Raw genomic sequence first — 12,824 nt, forward strand, 5'->3', positions numbered from 1 at the left:
TTCTTCAAAACCCGACTGGAGAGCCAAATATTTCTTTTGGTTAGTTACAAAATAAAAAATATGCCTTTGCCAACTCTGCGGGAAAAGCAAACTCCCAGAGTTTGCCTTCGCTAATTTGTCCAAGTCGTGCTGTGGTTTCAGTAAATGCAGACACTGCTCAGCTCCAGCCCCATAAACCTCTCTGCTCTAGGGCTTCTCCGCCCTCCGGTGAAAGCTACTGCTCGCCCCTGCAGTCACCACCTGTTCGGGCGGAACCTGCGGAGCGTGCACTTACGCCTCGGGCTCCTTTCCTCCTCGACTCCCCCTTTCCTGCTGGGCACCCTGCTTTACCTCTCCCAGAGAGGGTTTGCAACTTTTCTCCCAGGCTGGGGATCGCCCCGCTTGGCTAACCCCCAAGAGCCACTGCCTTTCCGCAGCGCCCCTGCCCCGGAGTTGCCTGCCCCGCTGGGCCCCCGGGAGGAGCCGAGCGCGCTCACCGTTCGCCCAGGGCTGGGAGGGCCGCGAGTCGGGCGCACGCGCACCCCCTGCCAGCCCCTGGCGCCCCTCCCCGCGGGCGGCGCAGCTACCCCTGCAGCGCCTCCTCTAGCTAGAAGGGAGCGGGAGGGGGCTCCGGGCGCCGCGCAGCAGACCTGCTCCTGCCGCGCGCCTCGCCGCTGTCCTCCGGGAGCGGCAGCAGTAACCCGGGTGGCGAGGGCTGGGGGTTCTTCGAGACTCTCAGAGGGGCGCCTCCCATCGGCGCCCACCACCTCAACCTGTTCCTCGCGCGCCACTGCGCTGCGCCCCGGGACCCGCTGCCCAACATGGATTTTCTCCTGGCGCTGGTGCTGGTATCCTCGCTCTACCTGCAGGCGGCTGCCGAGTTTGACGGGAGGTGAGCTGGGCCCCGGGGCGCCCTCTCCTCCTTCCCGCGCTAATTTCACACTCACTGTCTTGGGTCACTTTTCCCCGCGGGGTTTCGCGGTCAGAGAGGCGTCTCCCCCATCCAGAAGTTGGGCCACCGCACAGCGTGGCGCGAGGAGAGCGGTCCAGCGGCTCCGAGTGCCCGCCCGAGGCGGAGAGGGCGCGCCCTTGCGAGTCTGGGACCCCAGCCGCGGCCCCCCGAGGGCGACTCGCCCCGGCTCGCCAATTAGGACTGAGGGAGAGGAGCGGCTGGAGCCCGGGATCTCGGCTCTGAGGGCGCGGTTTAGCCACCTACGCCGAGGTGACGCGCGGAACATCCCTTACCCGGGAAACTCCCGCGCCTGAACTAGACGGCTCTTCAGTGGGGAAGCTTCCAGGCGCCCGGGGGGAGGCCCGGGCTCGGCTCAGGGCTCTCGGGGCCGCTCACACAGAGGGTGGGCGCGAGTCAGCGACTGGGCTACGGGGGAGATTTGTGGGCCTTCCTATTTGGTTTTCTTGAGGGAAGGAGACTCAAGATGAGGACCAGAGGGTGGGCGCTCCGTGAATGTGAGCATGTGTGTGGATATGTGTGTGTGAGAGCGCACACACTGCGCCGCTCCTCAGACTCGGGCGAGCCTGACGGCGGCGTGCTGTGACAGGTTCCAACAACCTCGGGCCGCGTCTCCGCTGTCATTCAGCCGGTCCTCCCGCGCTGCGGGGCCGCTCCGGTGTGTGAGAGACACTGGGTCTGTCGGGAGGGTGTGCTCGGTCCCCCTCACCTCCGCGCAATTACAGACTAGGCTCGTCCCGGGTGCAGATGGCTGCTGCGAGAAGAGGTTTTACTCTGGCGGACACCGCCGCCTGGTCGCCTTCCTTCAGCGACCCCTGCCCCCACCCCTCCGTGTAGGTCCCTGCCTAGTTCTAAAGAAAGATGCCGCACCTGTTTTACCTGCAATCTTGGAACGAATCAATTCCACAATTGATTCGCTTTCTTGTACCCGGAGGCGAACGGAGGGGAAACAGTGGAGCGCCAAGAAAAAGCACAGCTGCTTGTTCACTACCTGGTCGGAGGAAATAGAAAGTTCGGGGTTATTTCGTACTTTGGGCCTGGGGGTAGAAAGGGCAGGTAAAACAAAAGGGGAATTGAAAAGATAAGGAGACTTTAAGAAAATGTGATAGCAGCCAGAGTCTAGACCTTTTTATTTTATTTTTAAAAGCAATTCTGTGCTCACATTTGGGTATGTTATGCATTTCTTGCACACATATTTGCAACAAGAAACCCATCACAAGATATGCATATGATGTGAATGCATATAGCTTTTTGTAACTTTAAAAAGATGTCTGAAACAGCAAATTAAAATGCTGATACCCAGAGGAAAAAAGTCATTTAGGTGTGACTCTAAACAAGGAAACAATTTAGCAAATAATGTGTCAACTTGTAATCAGGTGGATAAATCTGTATCCTGAAATTACTCTCTTTAGGCATTATTTACGTTAGAGAGGAAAATACTATGAATTGTTGATCTAAGCAAGTTTCAAACCACAAGGATACTTGAGATATCAGCTACACTTTAAACTCTCCTTGGTTTTATTTAGACTTTTTTCTAGTACTTTTTTTTGTTTGTTTGTTTCTGCCACAGTTATGTCTCAAAAAGAGCTCTGTTACACTTGATTTTTGAGAAACTTTCTTTCTGCTCCTTCCCCTATCCATCTTTTATATGAGGCAGAAATTTTTTCTGCTTTGACATGTCTTATTTAATACTTTTCAGTTTATGGTGAATCAGTCAAACCTGGTTTTCACCCCAGTAACAGGTGTGGGTCTTTGAGGAATCTGTTTTATTTCAAGCTTCAGAAACTATCCTGTGAGTGGCAGCCTTGAGAATTGTTGGTGTTAGCTGGTGCTATTTCTAGTTAAGAAAGCATCTTTCCCTCCCCTTTTTTCTCCTACCCTTGTGTGTTGGGGGATGGGGTATGATCTAATTTGACATTAGATCATAGCAGAACTATTTCTGTGAAGGTGTTTTAACCTTAAATTTCTGCAGGCATAAAAGAGTTTGTAGAAAATTGTTGGGTGTGTTTGACATTTTTTCTAAAGTAATGATAAAGAGGAAATTACCTTTCTTCTCAAAAGTGTCCTTATTTATTTTGAATCTTTTTTTTTGGTAGGTGGCCCAGGCAAATAGTATCATCGATTGGCCTATGTCGTTATGGTGGGAGGATTGACTGCTGCTGGGGCTGGGCTCGCCAGTCTTGGGGACAGTGTCAGCGTGAGTATCAAGCCTGGGGACTTCAGTTCCCTGGGAGGTGTGGCTTTCCACTTTGTTCATGGCTTCACCCCACATATCAGAGAGCTCATTACTGAGCAAGGCTTGGCCTTGCAGGTCTGACTTGGGGATTTTCAGGTACAGTCCAGACTCCTTATTCTGCTTCTTTTCAACTTAAGCCACCTGTATTATGGCCCAGCTTTGTCATTCACAGAGAGCCACCTTAAATGTTTCTTTTAGCATTTTTCCCCCCAAATCTGCAGCTCCTTCCTGTTTTCTCACCAGGTTTATTCCTTTATTTTTTTCTCTCTCTCTCGCTCCAGGCTGGGAGATGGGGGTAGGATAATGAGTCTAGACCATATTTACACAAAATAAACTCTGAACCTTAGAGTACTTATATAATCCTCACCATAGCTGTTGTGTAAAGTGGCCCATTTGTAAATCCTTTTTTGAAGTGGGGTTGTATTGACAGTGTTTTAAATGGACCACCCAGTATAATGAAACAAAGCCACTGAAACAACATTATTTGTAAGTTCTATAAGTAACCAACCTCATGTAATAAGTACCAAATCAGAAAACTGATTTTCACCTTTTCTATGATCACAAATGGATATTTTAATGGTAAAATTTAGAGCTACATCAAAAGAGTTTGAGAAATTTAGGAAATTTGTCCCCAGCATTTTATTATGATCTTAAAATTGTATCTCACTCCTACTGCAAAAAAATAGTCTTCAAATGATCAAGTACCTTTCCAGAGCACCCTTAGAGTGCTTGGGGTGGGGGTAGGGGGCACTTCTGGTAAGATGATGGGAACTAAGTTGGGTTCTACGTTGGGATATATATTTTATTGCTAATGAGGAGGGGGCTTAGAGGAAGAGAGAAGGGTAGTTACAAAGGCTAGAGCTGGCAATGGAGAAGCCTGCCTTAGAGATGGGTTGCTAGTGTGAGGAGTCAGGCAAATTTAAGTAGGAGAGTTAGGAGCTCCCTCTGCTATTTTAATTTTTGAGGATGCTCACAATGTCTTCCTTAATTTTGTGAAAGAGGGACAGTGACAGTCACAGATTGACTCGAATTGCACATAAAGACCACAATCTCTGGTTGGGAATAGAAAGGTAAAGGAAATGAATGTTTGCCTACCTGGTATGGAATTTGAGAACCAACAGACTCTAATAACCAAAATGTGAAAAAAGGACCCTTCTGTTGGCCCAACACACCTACACATAACCCTCCTGAGTGAAAAATGAGTAGTTCTATACCTGCAGTCTCCAGCTGTGCAAATATTTCTGATACTATAGAAGAATAAATTCCACCAGGCACCATTCTTCTTTTTTGATCATCTTCCTTTAAAACAATATTGAATAGACTAACCAGTGAGTGCACAGCAGCTTTGCCTACTTCTTTTGTTTACTGGAAACTGGAGTTACCACCATCTCCCTTTAACAGAATGTAAGTGACCCACTGTGCAAAGGGTCTAGCCAAGCAGCTCGCACATAGCAGTTAGGCAAACATTCGTTTGCTTCACCTTTTACGTTTATACTTCCAAAATCAAAGTAGTTCCAAAGTTCTCTATGTTACAATGAAATAAAATTCCTTTCAATTAAAAAGGCACAAATGGTTCTTTACTATTAACATTGAAGTTGGCATGGTTGTAAAAATTAGCTCAAAGGTGAATGTTTCCTTCTGTGTATTTTATTTTTCCAGCATCTTAGATGGCCCAAATGTCTCTTGTCAGTTCAGAGTTCTGCCTGTCTTTGTTTTGATATAAACAGGTAGAGGAATGTGGGGCTGAGAAGTCAGCTCGAAGGGGCAGAACAAACCAAAAAGAGGCTGGTCAGATTCAATGAATTATCTCTGAAAACTCCTGATTATTTTAAAGAAAGCCTTTATGAAATTAAAAGTTTTGTCACTACGTTTGTTCAAATCTCACATCTCACAAATCTCAAATCTCAAATGCCTTGCTATTGCATAAGAATTCAATCTAATATGATTCCTTATAAAGATTCCAAAGAACTTATAGTGAATTTAATGTGAAAAATGTTTTTGCCTTTTCGACCTTTAGATAATCATGTAGTTCTTTCCCATAAAGAAGGGCCATTCTCTCTTCCTCATCAGAGGTGCTCTGGTTCTCTTCTTTTCTGAATGATTCACTTTGGAATTTTCCTTCGAAACAGCATAGCAAAACAAAAAGAAACTATTCCCATTACTGCATAGATCTTCCCAACTTATCCCATAGAAGGTGTGTTTGTAGGTAGGGAAAGGTGGTGGTACCCTCATTATATTATTTAACAGATCTTATGCCTTAGTGCAGTGACCCTTTGGTGAGTGTTTATTCCATTTGGTTGAGCATTTGTGAGATGTTTGACTTAATATTCATTTGAGTCAAATGTACATATCTGTACAAAACATGCTGCCCTTCATTTTCACTTGCTATCTTCCTATCATGGACTTGTTTGGAGAAACCGACTAATGTTGCAGTATGCTAACGCCGGTAAACCTCTCCTTCTGGCTCACTATGTCTAAGCAGAGCCAGATATAGCTGGGAAACTTTATATCCTTCCCTCTAGGACTGAGGAAGGAAGGATCAGAGATGCTACTCAAATGGGCATAGAAACTGTCCTGCTGCTTCCTGCCTGTACCACCCAACATTCTATCCCACCAACATTCCTGCCTGCTGAGGAAAACATGACCCGTTCCAGAAATAGGCAGGTTGTGTTTTCATAGTTCTTTTGTAGGTCATACCCTTGGCTTTTTTTTTTTTTTTTGATTCTTTGTTTTGTGTTCTTGACTCTTAAACAGATCTCTAGCATATTGAAAATTCAACATTTGATTTTCTAACTGTTGTGGACTTTACTTTTATTGACTATTGATGTGGCTGTTTATTGTCAGATGAAAATTTTTTAATATGTTCACACACTGATGATTGCATATTTACAGCACACAGCATCTTAAGTCACTCAGAGGTTTGTCACAAAATGTGTGTTTCTTGCTCTGTAATTTTTTTGTCATCTTGATGGCATATTTTAATTATGTTTTTATTTCTCTCCTTCTACCAAGTGGAGACCTCTGTAATAAAGATTTTTCAGGGTTGTATATTTCATCTTTAAAAGCTGTGTATACTGTGGAAACAATTGTTAACCAAAAGCACTAGATAATTTAGGATAACTGAGTTCAAGTTCTGACTTTTGTACCTGAATAGCTGTCTAACATTTCTCAGCTACAGTTTTCTTATTACACAAGCATATTTCCAAGGTATGTTGAAGCTCTAAACTGCATCTGAAAACTTCCTTAATGTAGAAAAACTATATAGGATCTAAATATTGTATTTTTTGTATGGTTGTCCTTCTGTTTACTCGGAGATTTGACTGTATATGTGGCTTATGACAATAGCATTTTTGTTAAAAGCATTTTATAGAAGTGTGAAGAAAAACTAAAAATACAACGAGTTCCAAGTTTTAACAAAACCATTCCGTTTCTGAGTTCTTTGGCTGTCATTGAGCAGCTTGTGGTTTCTGAAGGAAATGATGTGATTTAGGATGGTTTTGTATCATTTATCCTTAAGAACAGGGAAAATTGAGATGTTTTCTTATGTTTCTGCTGGAGATTTTGGAAAGATGTGAAACCTACACCTACAGCTTGACATTGCTTAGTTAGCTCTGAACCTCCTGCTGCCTCTTCCATGTAAAGTGAAAATTTTGGATTCTAATCGGCTTCAGATAAACTTACAGGTTAGTGAAACATAGGGACTGAGATATAGTAATTCATTCTGAAGCTATTTTGGAGTGGTCAAATAATTTTAGTTGGATAATGTATATTATTGGCTAATGATTATGGATATTGGAAGTGATGAAAAAATTATTATTTCTTTCTGCATTTCAAATGAAAAGGCTATTAGTTTGAGCAGAGAATTTTGATTTAGTAAACAAAATATTTAAATTTCGTGTTTCATTTCTTACTCCTATCTTGGTTCAGATACTCAGTCTTATAAATGGAACATGATTTATTTTTGCTCCCTAAACTGGTTATTAACTTCCTGTCCATAATCACAAAACTATATATATTTCTTTGATTATTTGGATTTTGAACACTCTCTTTAAAATAATCAAGAGAAAATTAGAGCTATTAGAATATTAGAATTTGTTTTGAAGGCCACACATAGTGTTCCCTCCACAGAGAGGTTATACTAGTAAATGCCTTTCTATTTGAGGTCAACAACTATGACAACTTCCATTGAACATGAGTTAGCATTTTAAACGTAAAGCAATTTTTATACCTGTATGCACCCAAGAAGTAACAGGGGCTCTCAAAAGGGGTGGGGATTGTACTGTTTACATCTATATTGAAGATCGCTAGCAGAATTCTGGGGCCAGCTTAGTGGAGCGAAGTACACTTCATTGTCCTTAGTGTAGTAGCTTCCTCCTCTAATTTTGAGGTGAGAATGCAGAATCTGTTTTTTGTTTGTTTGATTTTAGGTAGGAATAAAGCAAGGCAAGGAATAATTTTATGATTACTTGCAATACTAAACTTGAATCCACAAATCCTTAAGAAGTGAAGTTTTTGATTAAGATTATTTAACTGCCACTTTCCTTGAAAGGTTGTTTAAGAATATCATGTACCTTTGGGTAACTTCAAGTGGTCTTGGAATGCAGATTCCAAAGTAAGATCAGCATTGAAGAATCTTGACCTTTTCAAACAGGTAATTTGTTAGTATGTGTAGTCTTCAAAGTTAAGTTTCAGAGAAATTGCTTTGCTCTTTTATTCTTTTCCCCAATTAGAACTGATCTTTATGTAATACTATTAAAATCTACTAATTTCCTGAGATCCCTTCATAAGCTTAATCTGACCGGGTCTTAACCTTTATGGATTAGAAATTTTAGTACTTCTTAAGCTAGAAGGCCAGGCCAACTAAAGGGAAGCACTCTCCTCTCTGCCAGTTCAGCAACTAGATCTGTCCTCAAATACCTGCCACAGGGATATGCTGCTTGAAGTTGCCCACGCATATACACACTGGGACCAAGAAGGCACTTCTGGTGCCAGAAACAACACTGTGTTTGCTTTGTGGAAATTTTTGATAAGCTTTCAAAAATGTAGGTGGCTTCTCCCTCACCTCCTGTGTGTAACTTCCAGCATTTCTTTTTGTTGCTTTTTATCTATAGAATTCATGTTCTTTGCATTTTGAGTTAGTTTAATCCACTGTATGCTTTCCAGATGATAATTAGTGAAGCTCAATGATTCTATGCCGTGTCTTTCAGTGGGTAAGGGAAGATATTCATCACAGGGATGGGCCTTCATCACAGGGGAGATGGAAGGGCAAGGGAGAGGGATTCTGATGGCCTAACCCTCATTATTGCCCCCCACTGCCACATGCAGATACTCTTGCCCCTTTCCCATTGATTTTGTGCAGTGTTTTAAATTTTTCCACCAATCTTTGGAAAATATTAATTTATTTTGTAGGAGAAAATGTATTCATTTCCTTAAATATCCCTCCTCAGAGCAACAAGCATGATTCGTTTTTGGTATACTTTAAAGAATATTTTACCTACTTATGGGTAAATTGCAATAGATCTCTCCCCTATCACCCACTTGTTTTGTACAAATGAAAGCATACTATATACACTGCTTTGTATGCTGCTGCTTTTTCTTAACTGTACATGTTGAAAGGTTTTCTTTATAGACCTTCTTACTTTTTTTTTTTTTTTTTTTTTTTGAGACAGGATCTTGCTGTGTCGCCCAGGTTGGAGTGCAGTGGCATAATCTTGGCTCACTGGAGCCCTTACCTCCTGGGCTCAAGCCATCCTCCCACCTCAGCCTCCTGAGTAGCTGGGACCACAGGCGTGAGCGACCACACCTGGATAATTTTTGTATTTTTTGTAGCGACTGGGTTTTGCCATGTTGCTCAGGCTGGTCTCAAGCTCTGAGCTCAACTGATCTGCCCACCTCAGCCTCCCAAAGTGCTGGGATTATAAGCGTGAGCCATCTTGCCCAGCCGCCTCCTTACTTTTTTATGGACTCAGCATTCCATTGTATAGCTATACTGTAATTTATTAGCAAATCTCTTACTGATGAACATTTGTGTTGATTCTAATCTTTTGCTAACACAAGCAATTCTAAAAAAACTTTGAACATGTTAAAAATGTTGTTTTGCATGTTCTCAGTGTTTCTACAAAATAAATTTTTATATGTGGTCAAATGGCAGATACATTTGTAATTTTTATCAATTGCCCAATGGCTTCTTACTCAGTAGAGAAGATAGTTTAAGGGGAAAGACTGAATGGCAATGCTGACCCAAAGGCTCCAACAATCCCATATCCAGAGTCTGATCTTTCCTTGATTTTAGGATTCTTTGATCCCTTTTCTTTCCCAAGAAATCCCTCTGACAACTCAGTGAATGTCCATCTGCTCCCATCATCTGTTTCCCATCAGACCAGAGGCAATGGGCTGAAGCTAGGAGAATGGAGTGAGATGTGTCCATTTGCCAGGGTCTCCCAATGGCTTCCTGCCTATCATTTACTTGTAAGAAAGAGCCATACATTCCTTTAGTAATTGCTTAATTCATTGATCTTTTATTATCTTTGTAGTTTAGCCATAATTTTTTTTTTCTTTGAGACGGGGTCTCACTCTGTTGCCCAGGCTGGAGTGCAGTGGCAAGACTTCGGCTCATGGCAACCTCCGCCTCCTGGGTTCAAGCAATTCTGCCTCACTCTGTCTCGAGTAGCTGGGATTACAGGTGTGCACCACCACACCTGGCTAATTTTTGTAATCAACTGATGGAGTTGATATCCAGAGACAAGATACAGAGATTCTGTATCTTGATTTTTAGTAGAGACAGAGTTTCATCGTGTTGGTCTGGCTGGTCTCAAACTCCTGACTTCAGGTAATCCACCCACCTTGGTCTCCCAAAGTGCTAGGATTACAGGCGTGAGACACCGCGCCTGGCCGTTAGCCATAATTTTTATACCTTTGTATATAGTATGGGCTTTTTTTTTTCTAGGCTCATAACCTATTAAGGAGGCATCTGTAGAATTCTGAGATCTGAATACCATTTTGGGGACACCGTTTATGATAAAAAGATTTTCAGGAAATATTAAGACATTTTTGTACCAAAATACTTTTTGTAGTGTCCTTAAAACCATAGGGGCATATATTTTCTATTAGTTATTCTAATCCTTATTCCAATTATATGCTTAAATTGTCTCCTTTTAAAAAAGTAAGAAATGCATGATTAGGTAAAAAATTAAAGGGCACATACTAAGAGCAAGACAGCAGTGAAGGTAAGTATTTCTAACTTTCCTGTTTTCCTGACACCTAGTTCCACCTTCCCACAGGCTTCCACTGTTTCCTATTGATCCTTGTAGAGATTTCTTAACATTTTTAAAATTTCCCTTTTTCATAAATGATGGCATGAAGTACAAATGATTTTGTACCTTGATTTTTTTTCATGTAACACTACATTTTGGAAAGCAGTCCTCATCAGTTTATTTAAACCTGACTCTTTTAAATGGCTATACAGTATGCTATTACGTGAATAAATGTACTATAATTAATTTAAAAATCCCCTATTTATGTACCTTTGAGTGGTTTTCAATATTTTGTTTTTACATAACATGCTGCAATCAATATCTGCATATATCATTATCACTGTTGTATACCTTTAGATATGGAGGACATATCTAAAGACATTTGATTTCTGTATTAGTATAGTAATTGAAGAGCTTTCATTTCATTGCTACAAATTTTCTTATGTTAAATATGTAATGTAAAGGAGAGTAAATCATGGCTAATATTACAGAGTAGAAACCTTCTGTTCAGTCATCTTCTATTTTTGATTCCTTAGACGATACCTTAAAAGATAAATTAAATTGATTTCTTTATTTCTATTTGTTTATGCCCTATCTTGGTTGGGAAAGTATATAAAGTGGCTTTCAGGAATTCACACAATTAAAATAAGGAAATAGGGGCTACATGGAGGAAAATGGGGGTAAAATAAAAATATTAGGAGGAGGGTTTTTCAAATGCAGATATGTAAGCCATAGGATCCTACATATGTTCTACAATTTGGCTATTAGCTTCTGGTAGCCAAAGGTAAAAGATGTTATTGCTGATTTAATTTGTGTTGTTTGTCAGGGAAAAAGTAAACAAGTTATTTGGGAGGAATTATGGTTTTCCTGCATGTAGTTCTGAAGGAAGACTTTCACGTGGCCCTTTACAGAGTGGGAGTGAATGATGGAATGGAAGGGGCCACAACAACATTCCTATCATGAAGCCAGTGGTGGTTTTTGAAAAGCTGTTTCATAGAAGATCCGTCAACATAAGATGAGGCCCTTACTCTAAAAGTACAGTTCACAGAAAGCTGTTCTGTACATAGTTTAAGAAGCATTATGTACATAGCTTTCTGACAGTTCAGCTAGATCCAGCCCAGAATATCTGGCTGTGATGGGTGAACTGTGTAGGGCTTTGGATGGACAGCTGTGGATTAGACAAGATAGTTTCAGGTTAGAATCACTAACAGTGTTCTGAAGTTTGCTGTATTATTTAGCAGATTAAAGGCCAGTTCATTTTGTCTTTCTTTTTTAAGTCTATATATTTTGAAGATCAGTAATCAACTGATGGAGTTGATATCCAGAGACATTGTGAATAGAGCAGGGGTAGGGCCCCGCCTAGGCTCCAGTATAAGGAGGATCTGCAAAGAAATTAGTGGGAGATTTTTTAATATCAATTTTGTATCCATTGGATAGCAATATATAAATTCACCACCATTTTGCTATATACTTATTCATTTCCATGCCAATTATGGCTTGGAATAAGGAGGAAAGGCATGAACATTGTTCCCAGGCATCATTTACCCTACTGATGCTGATACATGGATATGGGCCAGCGAGCCCAGGAACAACAGAATCCCTGACCAGTGCTTATTTCCCCAAAGTTCCTGATTACTATAGGTGTTCAAGGGAGTCAAAGTAACCTCAACTGTTTTCTTAATTCACCTGGACTTATAAGGTCTGATTTATATAAGTTGCTTAGACCTGAACAGACTCAAAGCAGAGGCTGTAGGAAATACTCTGCATATCAACATCCCGTACCCAAACCTAAGTCATCTTTTCACTGGGGTGTGCAGAAGGGCTGATTCTCATGTACTCTTGAAGCCCTAGGCAATAGAACCTGAAATCCTGATGCACATATACCCTAGGATAATTTCTCTCTCTCAAAAAAAAAAAGCAAATAGTGATTTTAAAAAAGATGACTCAATGCATATTCTGAGAGGGCAGCAATCCAGTAAGGGTCACATCTCCTTGGGAGGAACAAAGAGAAGGTCTTCAAACGCCTTTTCTGCAGAGACTAGCATGAACCAAGAATCTACCTGTCTGAATTGTCACCGTATATCAACGTGGCAGCGAGCTGAGAAAGTTAGCATTGCCAGGGCCAAGGTTTTCTGTCTTCACAGGAACAAACAAATGATCAGTCCTCAAAGATAGTAAAATGTAGCCAAGATAATTTGGCTTGAAAAAAATTCAGAGTGATGTCAATCACCAACTACAACCATAGAAAAATACTAGTAGCATATTGACGGTACATCCCTGGGAATATGCCAGGGCAAATTGGGGTGCAAAATACACCAGTTATTTAAAAATTGGTATGTTATAAGGTAAAGAATTCATTAAGTAATATCAAATACAAATAAACTTT

At 41.5% G+C, this 12,824-nt stretch overlaps 1 protein-coding gene across 4 annotated transcripts in view; it reads left to right on the forward strand.

Annotated features, from left to right (window-relative positions):
• The first annotated feature begins 304 nt into the window (after nucleotides 1-304).
• NPNT (nephronectin) overlaps nucleotides 305-12,824 on the forward strand; it is a 79,303-nt gene continuing 66,783 nt past the window's right edge. The window contains exons 1-2 of one of the 4 annotated variants that reach the window (XM_063663952.1): nucleotides 305-871; nucleotides 3,046-3,146. In XM_063663952.1, coding sequence (XP_063520022.1) covers nucleotides 801-871; nucleotides 3,046-3,146 — 172 coding nt within the window. In that variant the 5' untranslated portion in view covers nucleotides 305-800. The remainder of the gene's footprint in view (nucleotides 872-3,045; nucleotides 3,147-12,824) is intronic. The other 3 variants (XM_054485902.2, XM_054485898.2, XM_054485899.2) reach the window with 3 other exon arrangements.

This window comes from Pongo pygmaeus, chromosome 3 (genome assembly GCF_028885625.2).
Source record: "Pongo pygmaeus isolate AG05252 chromosome 3, NHGRI_mPonPyg2-v2.0_pri, whole genome shotgun sequence".
NCBI lineage: Eukaryota > Metazoa > Chordata > Mammalia > Primates > Hominidae > Pongo > Pongo pygmaeus.